The sequence below is a fragment of the Rhinoderma darwinii genome, chromosome 8, assembly GCF_050947455.1.
Source record: "Rhinoderma darwinii isolate aRhiDar2 chromosome 8, aRhiDar2.hap1, whole genome shotgun sequence".
NCBI lineage: Eukaryota > Metazoa > Chordata > Amphibia > Anura > Rhinodermatidae > Rhinoderma > Rhinoderma darwinii.
Genome location: NC_134694.1, coordinates 11,421,868 through 11,440,263, shown reverse-complemented (window position 1 = coordinate 11,440,263; position 18,396 = coordinate 11,421,868). Strand labels below are relative to the sequence as shown.

General features: G+C 45.5%; 1 protein-coding gene across 1 annotated transcript; it reads left to right on the top strand.

Moving 5' to 3' along the window:
* Positions 1–269: 269 nt before the first annotated feature.
* On the top strand, positions 270–16,767 carry SURF4 (surfeit 4). The gene is made up of 6 exons (XM_075835073.1): positions 270–528; positions 8,251–8,437; positions 8,885–8,961; positions 10,285–10,328; positions 11,532–11,718; positions 12,288–16,767. Exons 1-6 carry the CDS (start codon positions 481–483, stop codon positions 12,552–12,554), a joined length of 810 nt encoding a protein of 269 aa, XP_075691188.1. The 5' UTR covers positions 270–480; the 3' UTR covers positions 12,555–16,767.
* Positions 16,768–18,396: the final 1,629 nt, after the last annotated feature.

Here is an 18,396-nt window from a genome sequence, read left to right as displayed (position 1 = left end):
TACCCCTGTCCTGCTGTACTGCCCCCTCTCTATACCCCTGTCCTGCAGTACTGTCCCCTCTCTATACCCGTCCTGCAGTACTGCCCCTCTCTATACCAGTCCTGCTGTCCTGCCCCTCTCTATACCCCTTTTCTGCAGTACTCCCCCTCTCTATACCCCTGTCCTGCCCTCTCTATAACCCTGTCCTGCAGTACTGTCCCCTCTCTATACCCCTGTTCTGCAATACTGCCGCCTCTCTATACCCCTGTCCTGCAGTACTGCCCCTCTCTATACCCCTGTCCTGCAGTACTGCCCCCTCTATCTAGCCCTCTCCTGTATTACTGCCGCCCCGCTGCCCCCTCCTCTTACTTCCCTCCTCCCGTGTCTCTCCGCCTCTCCTGTGTTCGGCCCTTTAAGGCTTGGCCTACGTGGCAGGCCGGGGAGTAGCAGCTGCTGTCCGGGGAGGAGGGGCCGAGACTCAGCCCGACACCGGCACTGATCATGGGGAACAACGACATGATGGGCGCCGCCGAGGACTTCGCGGATCAGGTGAGACACTGGTGCCCCGTCCCGTGCGCCTGGCGCCAAACCGAGCTCGTCCTGGGGCCGCAGCCCGCGCTCCCCGGATCCAGCACATGTAGCGGCCCGGCGCTCTACAGACACATGGAGCGGGGCTCTGGCAGCAGTGGGGGCCCCGGTTACGTGACACGTTGGCTTATGCCACTGCCCCCAGGACTTATCACTGCAGAGCTGTGCGGCCACCCAGCAGGCCGACACCCCCTCTATGCCAAGTGTTATCCCGTGCACGGCTGGTACGTGTGTGGGCGCAGATAACCCAGCAGAGGCACCGTATCCCAGACGCCCTGTTATCTCTTGGAGGAGATCTGTGCCTCTTACTATGGCTGCCAGCTGGTACCCACATCTTACTAGTGACAGGTTGGCATTTACTGTACAGATGAGGGCACGGAGAGTCTGCCAGGTATTGTAGTGTCTGGTGAGGTGTAGAGATGCTGGTATCCATTGCAGTGACTGGGTGAGGGCATGGAGTGGTTAACGTCCCTTGTAGTAGCAATTAGAGGGCAAAGAGAAACTGGCATTGGAGAGACTCACCGAGGGTGCCGTCCATTGTAATTGTAAGGTGTCGGTATGGAGTGACTTGGATCCATTGTAGTGCCATGTGAGGGTGCAAGAAGATGGTGATCATGCTGTGGGTATAGGGGGTCTGCCACCTATTGTAGGTACTTGCTGAAAGTAAAGAGGTTGGCATACATTGTAGTGACTGGGTATGGGTACACAAGACCTGCCACCTGTTATAACATAATGTTTGACAGCAGAGGGCTGCAGTCAAATAGCTAAAGAGAGGGCAACCAGTGCCCCCGAGCCATTGCTCCTTGCACCCTGTTCCTGCCCACCATTCTGGAGAGCGTGGTACATCCAGTAAGTTCTATGGCTGCTACCTTCTCTGAAATCTTAGTGGCATCTGTGCTGAGTGCCACTTTTCTCTTATGAGGATGGAAAAATCCCAGACTTGATTAATGGGTGCTCCTAGGTTGGCATTCGTTCGTGACTAGATGTTTGATACAAGGCATGGGCACATAGAGGTTACCAGTTGCTCTCAGACAACCACCATGTAATAAAGAGCAAGTGTCAGAACGTCTCCTCGTTCACATCACGCAGTGATTCATTATTGGCAGCACTTTGGAATATGATGCCCGCTGTAGTAACCAGGTTGTCTCTTAATGTATGCCACCCACTACAGATGGGCTCTGGTCTTTTTCTCTCCAGGTAAAGTAGCGTATGTTATTCTATGAGCTACAGAGAAGTGAGTGCTAGCTTATGGGACAAGGAGTGGAGACTGTTCGGGTAGACGGATTATCACATCTGTCACACTGAATGGGAACATATTACAAGGAGCGAATTTCTGTGCCCGGTTTGTGAACAGGTTTGCAGTCTGCCCACCTTCAGGATATCAGGCAAGGAGATTTTTATGTGGAAAATATGGACCAATAGAACGTGTAAAAGGATGAGTGTAGTAATCGAAATGGATATATTGGTGGGCTACGCGTTTCGACGCAGGACTTGCGTCTTCATCAGGCCAAGCACCTTCAGGATACATTTGGCGAATCAATTCAACTTGTCAAAGTGATTAATTGGCGATGAATTTGTCCAGTGTTTTGTATGGGTTGGCAGGGCATTAGTCTGTATATCAAATTGGGGTTCAAGTGTGTATGTATGGTGCCAGGGTACCAGTGTGTGTATATCATCGGGAAAGCTACGTGTTTGTAGTATATAGGGCATCATTGGGTATAGTATCCAGGGATTCATGTGTATATAGCACCAGGGCATCATTGGGGATAAATGGGTATATAGTATCAGAGCAGGGCTGTGACTATAGGGCATATTCTGCTATAGCATCTGGGCATTGATATACGTATAGTACCAAGGCGTCGTTGTCTGCAGTGCTTCCCATACCAATTCCCCCCCCCCCCCAAAAAAAAATCTCTGCGGTGAATATAGTGCACCACTGGGTATAGTATCTTGGCACTGATGTGTGAGTATGTATATAGTGTCACAGCATCATTGAGTATAGTATTGGCAGAATTGGGTATAGTATATGGATTGTTTAGTATTATTGGTTTGTGGCATCTGGACATTGAAGAGTGTGTATGGCATCAGGGCAGTGCTCTGTATGTAGTATATGGGCATGGATTGGTGTATATATAGTATCCGGGCATAATTGGTTATCGTATATTGGCGTTGGTTGTAGTATCAGGGCAATGATATGTGTGTGAGCACATGCCATCAGCTGGTTATACGATCACGGCAGTGCCCACTTTATAGTTTCATGGTCTAATTGGTGACATAATATGGGCCAAGATGGGTATACAGTATCAGGGCATCTTTAGTTCCAGAAGCCCTTCTCTTCAATGTGTGAGGTGATAGTAAGGGGGCAGCACATTGTCCGTTTTCCCCCTCTGCTGCCAATTATCCTGGCATGACCCCAATAATCAGGATAGTGGTCCTCTCACCATGTAGTCCTCTGCCAGTATCACATTATTACCAGTATAATGGTAAACACACGTGTCTGGGAACACTGGGGGGGAGGTATCAAACCTGGTGCAAAAGATAAACGGAACAGTTACCCATAGCAACCAATCCGGTTCAAGCACTCATTTTTCATAGGACCTTTTGAAAATGAAAGAAGCAATCTGACTGGTTGCTATAGGCAATTACTGAACTTTTCCTTTGCAAAAGTTTTGAGAACTCTCGTATCTATTACAAGTGACTCCATTACATAGCAGGATTTACATTCACAATTACATGGTAATACTAGTTTTATTACTGTGCCCTCCTATAAAGCTTCCGTCAGTGCGGGCGCACTTGCCAGGTTGTGGTTCGGCGTGGAACCTGACACTTGTTTGTGCCTGTCATGTGTGATCCTTCTCATCAGGGGGTGTATTTATACAGTGTCTTTTGTACACGTAGTGTAGGTTTAGTTGATTAACTGTATACTAATGTTTGCTGTAATTGAACGTCTGGTCTGAATTCCCAGCTGCTCATTATCGTTATTATCCGTAGAAGTTTCTTGGCGCAGGTAAGGGTACTGGGTACAAGATGGACAATGGGCCTCCTCTATCAAAACTGTCCTTGTTGCCCATAGCAACCAATCGGAGATCAACTTTCATTTCTTTAAACTGCTCAAAAAAATGAAGGCTTCGCTCTGATTGGTTGCTATGGGCAACAAAAAACGTTTTACTGCTAGACAGTTTGATAAATGAGGCCTATGTTTCCTGTAAACTAAAGTCATGTGACATTGCGATAATAGGGAAACCGAGACATTTATACCGTCTCTTAATCTTGGATATTACTGTGGTCGCTCCCCCACCCTACTTCTGGTAGTAGCAGCCATCTTGGTTGTGCTGCGTGACACCAGTTAAAGGGGAAATCCAGTCTAAGTGATCTACATAGATCATGTTAGGAGATCACATTGGTCAAGTCTGAGAACTCCGACTACCACTTGTTCCCAGTGAATGGACCTTTTTCTTAGGCCCTGTTCACATCCCATTTTTCGCCTATATCTATTGTATACACTGGGAAAAGCTCTCGACATATATGTTAAACCTAGGCTGTGTTTCGTCACCATAGAGCTTGATATGGAGACATTAAACGTATATGTGATGAACTCTGGTGACCCTGTTCACGCGATGGATACTATTCTAGTCTGTGGGTAATGGATGACACATGACACTGTTAGGCCATGTTCACACGCAAAATAAAAAACTTCTCAAAATACAGAGCTGTTTTCAAGGAAAAACAGCTCCTGATTTTCAGCCTTTTTTTTTTTTTTTTTTTTTTTTTTTTTTAAGCCACTCGCGTTTTTTACGGCTGTTTTTCTATAGAGTCTATGAAAAACGGCTGAAGAAGTGACATGCACGTCTTTTTCACGGCCATTTTTTTTTACGCGGCCGTTTTGAAAAACGACCCGTCAGAACAGCACCATTTTGAGCTTTGGAGGCGTTCTGCTTCGGATTTTTCATGATGTTTACTGCCCGAAAAACGTCTGAAAACACTGCGTGTGAACATACCCTTAGGCCCCATGCACATGACCGTAAAAATCGTCTGTAATTGTGGACCGCAATTACAGTCCCTTTCACTTCTATTGTCCATGGACACATTCCCGTCTTTTTACGGGAAGGTTTCCGGGCGGTAGAAGTGGACCGCAAAAGATATGACGTGTCCTATCTTTTGCATTTTACGGGTCGTGCTCCTATACTTTGTATGGAAGCACAGGCTGAGAATTGGCGCGGCTGTCTGTGGCCGGCCGTGCCTGCAATTGCAGCTTGTGATTACGGGCACGGGGCCTTCGGCATCCTTCTAATGCATATGTCGCCCATAGATTATAAGGGTATCCGTTTAACTTATAAGTCATAAAAGGCACATGATGTATACTTTGACGTATGCCATACATCACCGGTATACATTTAGTCACCCATAGACTCCCATGTTTAAATAATATACATGCACATACACTTACTGCGTGGGAAATGGTTTTTGGTGGGATCCCTCGAGCTGGAAAAGCGTAGTCTACTACACTGTTCCATCCTCCGAAAAAGGTATACTGACGCATACCAGCCCGCCGGAGTCCAAAAAAACACTCTTTTGGCCAGTGTTGGGCTAATATAGCCCTATGGACCCGTTTAGCATATAGGTCTGGAGCTTTCCTAGACGTAGGGCCAAAACATAGTGTGCACAGAGCCTTCGCATGCCGTGTCTGATTTCCAGTAACGGAAATCTCAGAGCCGTGTCAGAGGTTTGATCTCTATAGGACAGGACTGGGGTTTCTCTGCTTCTTCTTAGAAGGGTCCCCTGACAATAATCGGATTACAGGGTGTCCCGCTGCTCGGATCCCCAGTGATCAACTTATTTATGAAGGAATCCAACAGAAAGTGTTGTATTTTCCTGCAGCGCCACCACTGGGAAAATGAAGCATTACACAGTATTCATTGAAATCAGTGGGCTTTCCATATAATATATGGACATGTTGGGTCCTCTAGAGGAAGAGATGTTCTTTGTAGCTCTTCTTATAGATGAGGGTCCCAAATAGGGGGACCCCTATCACGTGCCAAGGGACCACGGCATAACCACTAGTCTAGAAGGTTAGAAAAATGTTCCACCGCGTGTTGTATCTGGAGTCGCAGGCTTATCTGTGAAGAACTGGCAAGGGTTAACTTGTCTGTCGCTAAATACTTCTTCTTTATCTGTGTTGAAGCTCGGCAGATGTTCATCATGGCGGTTTCCTGGTAACACGCGGACTCGCTATCTCTTTCGCTGCATTAATGAGACACTTTGGCTGTTTTCTAACTTTTTTTTTTATGCTTTGCCGTAAAAATAAAGTGACCGTAGGAGTCTGAGTGTTGAATCGGCGCTGGGTGTGCCAGATTGTGTTTACGTGGCTACAGTTAACAGTACATTTAGGGATCTGCTATAGAAAGCGAGAGCATGAGCCATATGGTGTTGTAGGGTTACATGGGTGACTGGTCCAGATCGACACGGCCGCTCGACTCGGTTGGACAGATAAGCAGCCGCCTGAAGGCCGATGATGCTTATCTCAGGGGAAATAAAGCCAAACTGTTGAAAAACAACCTGTCTGGCCCTTGTTTTAGTGACTTTGAGGGGATCGTCCCACTGTTTACATAGACATCAGGGTTTTTTTTTCTGGAGAATTTTGCCAGGATCCGCCTAAAAAAAATAAATCTTGTGTCTATGACCAGCTGAAGGCACCTCTGCAGTAAATGAATCTCTCCTCCGTTTCTGAGTGATCTTGGTCTTCTACGTTAATAAGCGGTGCGAAGTGACAACCACTAACAGCGGCCAATGCAGTACTTATAGGGGTTGGTCGCTTGGAATTCAAATCTGTATAGTCGGCAGATATGCATGAACCAGGAGGCTCAGGATGACATAACTCTGGGTCCCACTAATCTTGCCCCTTTAAATATTGCTAAATATGCCTTTATGAAACCAGGATCTCCGGAAAGGGCACAACCACTTTAAACCTTTTGCGTCCATGTGTTTCAATGCGTTCTTACGTTTTCCTTCTTCCTTCTCTTCCAGGCAGCTGCGGTTAGTTTTAGAGGCCGGCAGAGTGCTAAGTATTAGAGCATGCTGAGTGTGTGTTTTCCGTCATATACATAGACTACGCTACGCGGATGAAAATAGCCCGAGACATGACCTGCCCCCGGCCTTGAAGTGGAGCCGATTGTGATGGCGTGATAATATGACGTGTCCGCTAGTAGGGGCATTGTCACCACTGATGTATGGGTCCATTCAAACGTTGCAGTTGAAACCGCATCCAAAAACGACATGCGATTTGGTGCGTTTTTCAATGCAGTTGCGGTTAAAAAAAACAAAAAAAAAACAACCACACCGAATAACGCACCAAACAAATTTACCGTTTTGGTATTGCATCCCTGCCCCATTCAGTCCACCATTTATTTTTTTTCCAATCTCGACAACCCCTTTAAGTTTTCTATGGCTTCCACACCAGCACCATATAGTCTTTACACCATGCGCTCTACAGTAACCGCGGGGAAAACTAACTGTCCCCTGCATTGTAGGAGCTTCGCTAAACTTTTAAGGGAGTGTCTGACAAAACTGACTGTTTCCACTATATTTATATACCCTGGTGGGGGGTACGGTTCACATTACACTGCTCATTCTGACTGGTGTACCTGCTTTTAGCTATCCTAGTATTAGTAAATCTACTATATTTATATTCATGTGTCACAGTGAAAACTGAGCTGGACTTTCTTGTATGTTCTGACTGCGAAACGTGAATCTCGGCTTTCATGGGACTGCCAGTGTACCACGAAGCCGATGCAACCTAACCCTTTGTATTGCAGTTGCTTGTAGTGGATGTGACCCTTCTGCATGCATTTAATTCTTCATTTTAACACCGTCTATAAATAGGTTACATTTTAGTCCAGCGCCCCTCTTGCCTGTGGGCAGTGTCTGGTATTACAGCTCAGACCCTAGTCTTGCTGGGGTTTATCATTATATGTCTGGGCACCATTGGTCCCGACACGCCTGATCTCATCCTTTGATGCCTCTCACTTTCACAATATGTTGCGTCACTGTAGACATTACTGTTGTGTGTAAAGGTCGGCTGTGCGGACTGTCTGCACTCTGCTCAGTTATGGACGACTTTTCTATCTTTTTACATATAGATTAAACCGTTTTGGGAACCAATTGTGAAAGCTTTACCCCAAATCCTTCCTCTCGCCTTCCCCTTATTGAGTGATAATCGCATCTCTGGTCCAGAATTGTGCCTAGGCTGTTGTCCCTTCCCTCACACAACACGACAATTGTAGTTGGGAAGTTTGAATGCTGCTGCAGTGCATTCTGGTCCCAAATTTTCGGGATTGCTGGTTAGGTGTGTATATATATATGTGTGTGTGTGTGTGTGTGTGTGTGTGTATATATATATTAGTATGTGTAAACTAAGATGAAATGCACTTGCGTGTTCTGATCAGGGGGGCTGGAATGATGCCGTGCCGAGATTCTAAGGGGCATCTTTGCCCCGCAAGAACTCATGATTCGGAGTTTCTGGCATGCTTTGGGCCCGCGTTGCACCTCCTAGTGAATGAAGACAACTACCAAGTCACCCTGGCATCCCAGAAATGACACCGCCGCGTTCACTCGAATATTAAACTGCCCCTTTAAATTTGTAAATACCCTTAAAACTTCTTTGACTTTTCCGCTTTCTATCTGCAGTTCCTGCGGGTCACGAAGCAGTACCTGCCGCACATCGCTCGTCTCTGTCTCATCAGCACGTTCCTGGAAGATGGCATCCGCATGTGGTTCCAGTGGAGCGAGCAGAGAGATTACATAGAGGCCACGTGGAGCTGCGGCTACTTTTTGGCCACCATCTTTGTCCTCATTAACTTGATAGGGCAACTGGGTGAGTCTGATGGTCACAAATGATCACATTGAGGTTACACAAGTATGACGAGTAAGAGGTTTATAACTGGATGCTGCATTATGTCATGCAAAATCCTCCAATTCTTAGGGAAGGTTCCTCTTTGGTGAACCATCTTACTCTTGAATAATGAGGAAATTCATATATAACCAATCGCTAATGGACTTCTATTGTTGGAATTGCTCCCGCTCTTAATCGCAAAGATGTCATAATGGAGCAGGGAGGTCACGTTCCTAGCAACCGGTCCGTAAACTGTTTTAGGACGTCTTGTGTCTGCTGCACCATAAACGGCAGCCTGTATTCTGCTGACACGTATGTGGGGCAATGACAGGGCTTTATCAGAGCTCCTACTTCTATGTAATAACCAGTGTAGGTTCACTTATGTTTTATTGATTCCTGCTATATTAACCTTTTATCTGTATCTTCCAGGGGGCTGTATACTGGTCCTGAGTCGGAACTTTGTACAATACGCCTGCTTTGGTTTGTTTGGAATTATAGCAATGCAGGTGAGAATGTTTGATGTGAGATGTTGAGGGGTTTTGGCTTCTGCCAGTTATTAAAATGAATGGCCGACCGTGTAATACATCGTCAGCCGCGTCCGCCAGAGCTGCTTTTACTAAGCCTTTTTCTGCTCTGGCACATAGAAAGGAGAGGGGACCTCTATGGCGTTCGTGATCGGGCATATCGACAGGTCACTTTCGTAAGGCAACCCTTTTCATCAGTTAGATCACACACACACACACACACACACACACACATACATAGATCTGCTTTAACCCCTTCCCACACATACACACACACACATACATACATACACACATACATACATACACACACATACATAGATCTGCTTTAACCCCTTCCCACACATACATACACATACACACACACCCACATACACACACATATACATACACACATACATACATATACATACATACATACATACATACACACACACACACACACACACACACACACACACACACACACACACACACACATACATGTTGGTGATCGTGCAATCAGCTGCTCAAGGACGGCTGTGATGGACAGCCACCCTTCAGCACTAACGTCCGGGATCGAGAGAGAACTCCGATCCCGGTTGTTAAACCCATGATGCACCACAATCAATGTAGATCACAGTGCCGAGAGAGAGGGTGCTCTCATATACTTGTTATACATCCCCACATTCGTCTTGACCTGGAAAACGAAGTTATGTCCTCCTATTAATTTTATTGGTGAACGCTGTAAAACATTTTTAAAAAACATTGGCAGAATTGCTTTTTTTTTTCTCCGTCCCCCCCCCCCCCCATACTTAAATTGTATAAATGAAATGCTACCATATAGCAACCCAAAAACTATGTCTAAAAAAAGTAGGATTTGTTCCATTTAAAAGAAACAAAAAAAGTTATGGCTAATGTAATGCGAGGTGTAAAAATGATCTAAGTTCTTAAGACTAAAAGTGCTGTGGACGTTAATGGGTTAATTTACAGTTAAAGGGGTTTCACCACCACTAAGAGCCAGGGCACATAAATAGGATATCCATTTAATATAAGATCAGGAGATGCCAATGACTGGGACCCTACTGAGCGCTAAAACTAAGGGGCTGCTGTTCTCTTCTGTATACACCCAGATTTCTGAAGGAGACCCCAGGATGGCCCATATACTATAATGGCTCCTTTTGTTTTATAAATGAGTGGGGTCCCAGCAGTCAGACCCTAACCGTTCATACATCATATTGGTATGCCCTATATATAGTGTACATTAATAGCTTCTATATTACTGTGATATTCAGCACGTGTAATCCATGTTTTATTCTACATTAGACTATTGCGTACAGTATCCTGTGGGACCTGAAGTTTTTAATGAGGTAGGTGCATTCATTTCTAAACCCAACCACCTCTCTACGTCCTATATCTAAGGGCCTGTTCACACCAGCCTCGGCGTTTCCGTTGTCTTGCTCCGTCAGAGGAGGAGAACAACGAAGATACGGGTGGCGCCGATTTCATTGTATGGGGGAAACTGCTTCTAGGCATACATTTCCCCAGCGGTGCCTGGGCCGTCAAATGAATGGCCTTCCATATAATTCGTGGACACTCCAAATTCCACAGAGCAGCTCCATTCTGGCCCGTAGAGGAAAGTCTCAAGTGGGTATGATGTTCACATGGACGGTTTGTTGTCCTGAGACAACCCCTTTAAAATCTGTTGGGTGGCAAATAGCCAGGCTGCTATTGGTTGTTACCCAGGTTTCGTAGATGGGGGGAGGGGGGTATCACTGCAGAGGTGTGAGTCCACTTTTGGTACAGGTTATTATATACACGGTTCTGATGACATCCTTTGAAGCTTTTTGTGAATCTTAAGATGGCCATACACATTAGATAACTATTGGACGATCCACCCCCCCCCCCACACGCACGCTCGGCCTGACCGAACGTAGATGTGTACTCAATGGGGAGAGGGGATAAGTCCGTATCTCTTGACAGGATAAAGGGTTGGGCGTGTTGAAAACCAGCATGCCTGATTGTTCTGTTTTCCCCCACCCCCACTTTACCAACCTCTGCCATCGGGGGGAGAGTTGGGATATACCCATACATGTTGGTCGGCCTGTCCCGCCGAAATCAGCAGGTTCAGCCAGCGATAATCTAATGTATATCTGTTCACATGATGTTTGGGCAGTAGATCTGACGTATGTTTGTATATCGAATACAAAAAAATCACTATACAAACCTCTAGTGATACAGTCCTGTTAGTTTCTAGAACGCCTGGATACCATTTGTTACTCTGTAGTGTATCAGGCTGTTATTCGGCACCACAAAAAAACATGTATACAACATTATCACGATGTCATGAAAGCCCCCTGTATTCTGAGTTGAACAGACCACTGTCTCCTGACCGGACCCCTGTCCCACCCCCTAATACACAACATACTGGTTTCTGTGTACTCTGTCCAGTGAGGAGAACGTTCTAGAGTGCGGAGAAAAAAAACCTGGAGTATTTTAATTCACACCCTCCTACTCAGAACGCGCTTTTTCCCCCCTGTAAATATAAACTAATGGTGTTGTCTCTTCTCTAGGAACCTGGCTCTAGGGGGAGGACTCTTACTACTATTGGCGGAGTCCCGGTCAGAGGGAAAAAGCATGTTTGCCGGAGTGCCCACCATGGGTGAGAGTTCCCCCAAGCAGTACATGCAGCTCGGGGGGCGCGTGCTGCTCGTCCTCATGTTCATGACCCTGCTCCACTTTGACGCAAGCTTCTTCTCTGTAAGTCCCGTTGTATCTACTCTGTCTGTATTCTGAGAAGGGCTGGATTTACAGGCAGGTGGCCATAGATGTGAACGTGATTATTAAAGGGGTTTTCCGCTACATGATGGCATATTGTATAGGGTACCTCCTGGTCACGGCGGGTGCAGAGAAAATGTCAAGGGGCCTCTGACCTGTTCTTATCGGTGTGGATACCACTCGACTGCTCAGGAAGCCATGGCATATCCTGGCAGGAAAACCCCTTTTAGGGGTCTTCACTATTTATGGTTGTTAACAATCCTTCTGTCTAGGGCACCAAAAGGGGTCTGCTTTTTTTTTTTTTTTTCTCTGAAACGGCGCCAAGTGCTTTTTCTGTTACTGCAGTTCAGCACCGATCACATGGACGGGGATACACTGCGATATCAGACACAGAAGTGGCGATGTTTCTGGCAGAAAAAAAAAAGCCGACCACCCCCCCCCCCCTTTTTCTAATCCTGCGAGCCCCTTTAAGTCGGAACAATTATTGTAACTCCCCCGCCACACCACCACCATTTCTTCTTTTACTTCTTGTGCTTCTCTTGCCCCCTTAGATTCTACAGAACATTGTCGGCACAGCCTTAATCGTCCTTGTGGCTATCGGTTTCAAGACCAAGTTGGCGGCCCTGACCTTGGTGGTTTGGCTCTTTGCCATGAACGTCTACTTCAACGCTTTCTGGAGCGTCCCAGCCTACAAACCCATGCACGACTTCCTAAAATACGACTTCTTTCAGACCATGTCTGTCATCGGAGGACTTCTCCTGGTAGTGGCCTTGGGACCTGGTGGGGTCTCCATGGACGAAAAGAAAAAGGAGTGGTAGTTCCTGACCATACATCACGTGGAATCTTGTAGAATGTCCTGGATAAAGCAGAGTCCTGCTACATCATCTCTCCCATCCCCCCCCAATTTTCTTTTATTTTTACCATCTCTTTGTATTCTACCAGCGGAGTCCTGTGGCATGGCAGTACCGCAGCAGTGCACCGTAGGAGCCTCCACCATCCAAGGCCACGGATAACACCGGCTGGTTGGACCTCTCATTCAGTCGTCCGGTTCAGAAAATGTTTCAAGATACTCCGTACCCTCCACAATGCAGTATATTGATTCTCGGGGAGCGTTTCTTCCGCTCTCTGCTTCACTTCTTTTTTTTGCTTCTATTTTTCATGTGAATTTCAGAGCCAGAAGCCGGTGAACTCCATGCAAGGCTCGGCCTCTGGCTCTGAAGAGATTTGACATAACCCTGGAAGGGGGACGCTGTGTGCAGTACTGGGATGAGAACGGTTCTAGAACCATGTTTTCCTGTTTGGAGTGCCATTCTCTGGTTAATTATTTAATTCTGTATCTGCCTGGTGTTGGCGCTGCGTATTTTTTTTTTCTGGACTCTGCATGACCCCCATCTTTGTGCTTCTAAAGGGTCCGGTCAATCAAAGCAAGCTTGTGCTGTGATGTCACGTACTTAAAGGGACGCTAAATCTAGAGTAATCTCCTTTTGCTGTGCAGTTGAATACAATCTATTGTTCCCTGTTATCAGCCATTTCATGCCGGGGAGAGGCCGTCTGTCGTGTTTTTGTTTTCAATGGGATCACGGACAGGGAGTTTACAAGAATCCCTGTCTCTTTTTAGTTTTTTTTTTTACTTTTGGTTTACTGGTCCCTTTTGTATAGCTGTATATCATTAAAGGCCTCATTCACTCACTGCAGATTTGGTCATTATTTTGCATCAAGTCAGAATTTTCCCTGTATTTAAAACCAGTCCTGGTTTGGACTTCAAAATACTGGTGAAAAATATAAACCAAATTTGCAATGTGTGAATGAAGCCTTAAAGGAGTTATACCAGAATCGACAATTGTCACCTATGTAAGGGATAACTGTCTGATTTCTGGGGGGCCTCACCACTGATCTTCTTCTGAACGAGGGTCCCAAACTCCCCGTTCCTCCTGACTGCAGTAAGGAAAAATTTCAATGGAGCGGCTATCGAGCGCGGGCCCACGGCTCCATTCTATGGGACTGACAGAAACAACCCGGCGCTGTACTCTGCTGTGTCTGTCATGCCCTTAGGCCTCATGCACACGACCGTGTTTTTGCGTCCGCAATTCAACCGCAAATCCACGGGTAAATTGCGGACCCATTCATTTCTATGGGCCCATACACACTATCCGTGTTTTCACGGCTCTCCGCATGTCCGCACATCCGTGCCGCAGAAACTACGGACATGTCCTATTATGGGCCGCAAATGCGGTGCGGACATGCCAATAGAAGTCAATGGGCCCGTGGAAATTGCGGATACACCGCCGTGTGTCATCCGCAGTTTTGCGGATTTGCGGAAGTGTTGCTAGGCGACGACCGGGAATGAGTTCTGTCGTCATCATGTTTTACCTAGGCTTTTTATTTTTCATCCGCATTTTGCGGATTACATACGGATGAACTGCGGAGGACATACGGATGAACTGCGGATGACATTTCACGGAACACGGTCCTGGAATTTGCGGACCAGAAAAACACTACGGTCGTGTGCATGAGGCCTTAGACTTCTGTTATGGAGCGGCAAGTGGTGGTCGATTCTGCGACAACCCCCTTAAAAATGAAAAAATATTCCGCAAACGATTTCTCAATTTTTACGCAGCGGAAATACAAGGCAAATACATGACGTGTGGCTGCACTCTGACAGGCAGCTTTACTTCATTGGAAGTAGCCAGACCCCCTAAAAAAAAAACTCTGGCCACTAAGCAATTTGTATCCATTGCCAAAACCATATTCCTCGCATACAAGTTTCTAGCTCATTCATTGAATACATGGTCTTATTATTGTTTCTGTTGTTCTCGACATATTGGCCAAATATGAAACCAGTTTGAATTCTTATGTTTCTTCTGCTTCTTTCGTTGATCCGGTTTCCCATACAGTTTAATTACTGCGCCGATGTCTGGATTTTTTTTTAAGTGTATCCTCGTTCGATATTTAATTCTTGGAAAGGTGCGGGGGATGTAAATTTAGAGTAACTGCCTATTCTAGCGCCACCAACCCAGACAGGGTTATTTTCTTTAACAGAATGTGACCCCCCCCCCCTTCCGATCTGCTATGGTTTACATGGATGGGTTATTTGGGGGTGGGGGGGTAATTTATATTATGGATTCCCTTTAGCAGTGGGGACACAAGATTGAGATAAAACAAAAACTTGATCCCTAGGATTATGTCCATGCCTAGAAACAATGTAAGTAGTGCCGGTAATGTAAGGGTATGTTCACACGCAGAGTCAAAAACGTCTCAAAATACGGAGCTGTTTTCAAGAGAAAACCACTCCTGATTTTCAGACGTTTTTTGTGCCACTCGCGGTTTTCACGGCAGTTTTTGGAGCTTTTTTCAATATGTCTATGGAAAACGGCTCCAAAAACGTCCCAAGAAGTGTCCTGCACTTATTTTTCGCTTCGTCGGAACACAACGCCCTTTTCCCATTGAAATCAATGGGCAGATGTTTGGAGGCGTTCTGCTTCCGATTTTTCGGGCGTTTACGGGCCGAAAATAGGCCGTGTGAACATACCCTAAGAGTTTTTTGTATTGATTATTTCGCATGGATCTTGGTTTATACTCCGCTCACAGTTAAAGCAGCATTATACTGGTTTCTGCTTGGAATCTGTTACAGCTGTGCAAACCTAATGATTCACATTTAGGGTATGTTCACACGGCAGACTCCGTTACGGCTGAAATTACGGAGCTGTTTTCAGGAGAAAACCGCTCCGGAATTTCAGACGTAATGGCATGTGCAGGCGCTTTTCGCTGCGTCTATTACGGACGTAATTGGAGCTGTTTTTCCATGGAGTCAATGGAGAACGGCTCCATTTATGTCTCAAGAAGTGACCGGCACTTCTTTGACGCGGGCGTGTTTTTTGACAGCGGCGCGTAAAAAAAATGACTGTCCGCACAGAACATCGTAACCCCATTCGACTGAATGGGCAGATGTTTGCCGACGCTTTGGAGCCGTATTTTTGGCCGTAATTCGAGGCTAAAACGCCCGAATTACGTCCGTAAATAGGGTGTGTGAACCCAGCCTTACCTTTCAAATCAAACACATTTCATATATTTTGTATATCTTTTTTTTCCATTAACGTTTATGGGTGGAAAAAAATGTTTGAATAGATGACCACACAGTACACTATGCACAACGATGCACTGAACCAGCAGGGGCAGCAGTAAAATACGAGATCTTCAAAACTGATTGATTGGGGAAATCAGAAATCAGCCATATTGTGAGTACAGCTTTGAAAGTGACTGGAGCATAAGACGTGATGTAAAAATTAAAGCAAAATGACAGGCTTTAAGGCTATGTTCACACGGAGTATTTTGCAGGAGGAATATCTGCCTCAAAATTCCGTTTGGAAGTTTGAGGCAGATTTTCGCTGCGTTTTCGCCCGCGGCCATTGAGCGCCGCGGGCATAAAACACAGCGAAATACGCTTTCTCTGCCTCCCATTGAAGTCAATGAGAGGTCAGAGGCGTAAACGCCCGAAGATAGGGCATGTCCCTTCTTTTTCCCGCGAGGCAGTTTTACTGCTCGTGGGAAAAAGACGCCGACGCCTCCCATTGAAATCAATGGGAGCCATTTTCGGGCCGTTTTAGACGAGTTTTGTGACGCGGTTTCCGCGTCAAACAACTCGTCAAAATACTCCGTGTGAACATAGCCTTATGGTGCTGCCACAATTGCCATGATGGGATATTGCTTGGCTACAGTAATCTAATGTACTACCCAATGGTCTCCTCGTTGGAGCTAGTGAAGGTGGTACCAATGGCTACTAATCTATTCATACCCGTCATTGTAAATTAGTGCGGTGATTGCTATAGGGAACCTCTACACTTATCTATAACATGTATAGGAATATAGAAGACCTTTTAACCGGTAGCAGAGCGGCCATACAATGCCCACTTTCCATCTAAATTTTGCACCCCTTCCCTCCCCCGATGTCCTTTATATTATAGAACAGTCCCTGTCTTTAGATTTTTCAAAATTGTAATATATTTCATTAAAAAAGAGGCATGTTTAGTGAGATTTGTGTTGCTTTTCCTCTGTACTGGAGTGACTTATATCACCAAAACCGCACCCGCAACCGCCATGACCAAACTTACGGGAAACTGAGATATAAGGTGGTGTTTGGGGTCCTCACACTGTAGAGCTGATTTATTTTTGGTCTGAAGGACCCATAACGGAAGCCACAATACTGCGCCGGATGAACCGTAAGATTGGTTGCAATGGATACCCAGGTTAGTTTTCCTGTTAATGTGTTTTTGTGTGTAAAATATACATATTTATTTTGTTACTTGCCCTTATTGTCATGGTTTTGATGCAGTATCTCCCATTGGTTTCAATTAAGAAAACCGCACCCATAAAAACCGTCTTCCCGGGAACCGCCACGGTTCATAATAAATCTGCCCCTTTGTCTAACACTGTGCTAAATTTAGACGGCATAAAACTAGACAGGCTAAAACTGCGCCAAATTTATCAAAGACCTCTTTTTATTTTTCTCATGCTTTTGGTTGACTTCCTTTACACCAATATATTTTTAGTCAAAAAAGAAATGGTGCTGGTCATTAATACATTTGATGCGTTTATTTACACTTGGTTATGTCCCCTTTTCTGGACCCTTTACAAAACGTGCCCAAAACGCACAATAAATCTGGTGCATGGTATGAACGCCATATTTTTTTGGGCGCAATTTGATTGCAAATTCTGGTGCATTTTGCTTAGTAAGTCTTTCCCAATGTCCAGAACTCTTTTATTTTGTACAAACGAATGTGTGGGGAAAAAGCTGAATATACTTTTTGTGGCACCATTAGATTACAGAGCTGGGCCATTAGATGTTGGCAATTTTTAATGGGATACAGTCTCAATATTTCTGTACAAAGGAAATGTCCAGTAGCAGCCCATGGCAACCAAGCGAAATGCCACCTTATTTTGCGGAGGCCCTTTGGAAAATGAAAGCAACGACATGATTGGTTGCCAACTACTCCACTTTAACCTTTGCACACGTTTTGATATATCTCCCCAATTGTTTCACTATGGAAGGTCTGTCTTGTTCAATTACTAGTTCTGCACAGATGTCTGAGGTAACAAGGAGGAAGACATTTTATTATTCGCATTGGGCCTTGTGTATAAAAACTGCCTCAGACCTGTTGCCCATAGCAACCAATCAGAATTCAGCTTTCATTTTTCCAGTGAAGGTTAGAACAAAAGAGCTAAGCTCTGATTGGTTGCTATGAACAACAAGGCCCAATGTCTCTGAGGCAGAGTGTGTTTTGAAATATTTCAGGTAGACATCTCCCCTATAGAGCAAGTTATAACATGTCTGAACATCTGTTATATTGAGGGGGGAAAGCTCCCCTGGGGACATGATGTATCGTACTAGGATAATATGAGGTACATCGATGGGGGTACCCATATCTATATCCCCCCTCTATTGTAGTTACCAAAATGTGTTCTCAGAATGGCACACCTGAAATATGTTTGACGCATGGCAAAGAGACCCATCATATCTGACATACATGTACCACAAAAAGGCGTTCGTCTAGTAAACATGTGGCAATTTACGACTCCTTCGGGCACGTTCACACGATAAACAAAATACGTCTGAAAATACGGAGCGGTTTCAAAGGGAAAACCCCCTGATTTTCAGAAGTTTTT

What these genes read in the sequence shown, in the direction of transcription:
- SURF4 (XM_075835073.1), top strand. Translation starts at nt 481, where the DNA reads ATGGGGAACAACGACATGATGGGCGCCGCCGAGGACTTCGCGGATCAG. An exon ending in GACCTGAAGTTTTTAATGAG is followed by an intron (nt 10,329 to 11,531) that starts GTAGGTGCATTC and finishes TCTCTTCTCTAG; the next exon opens with GAACCTGGCTCTAGGGGGAG. An exon ending in TTGACGCAAGCTTCTTCTCT is followed by an intron (nt 11,719 to 12,287) that starts GTAAGTCCCGTT and finishes TTGCCCCCTTAG; the next exon opens with ATTCTACAGAACATTGTCGG.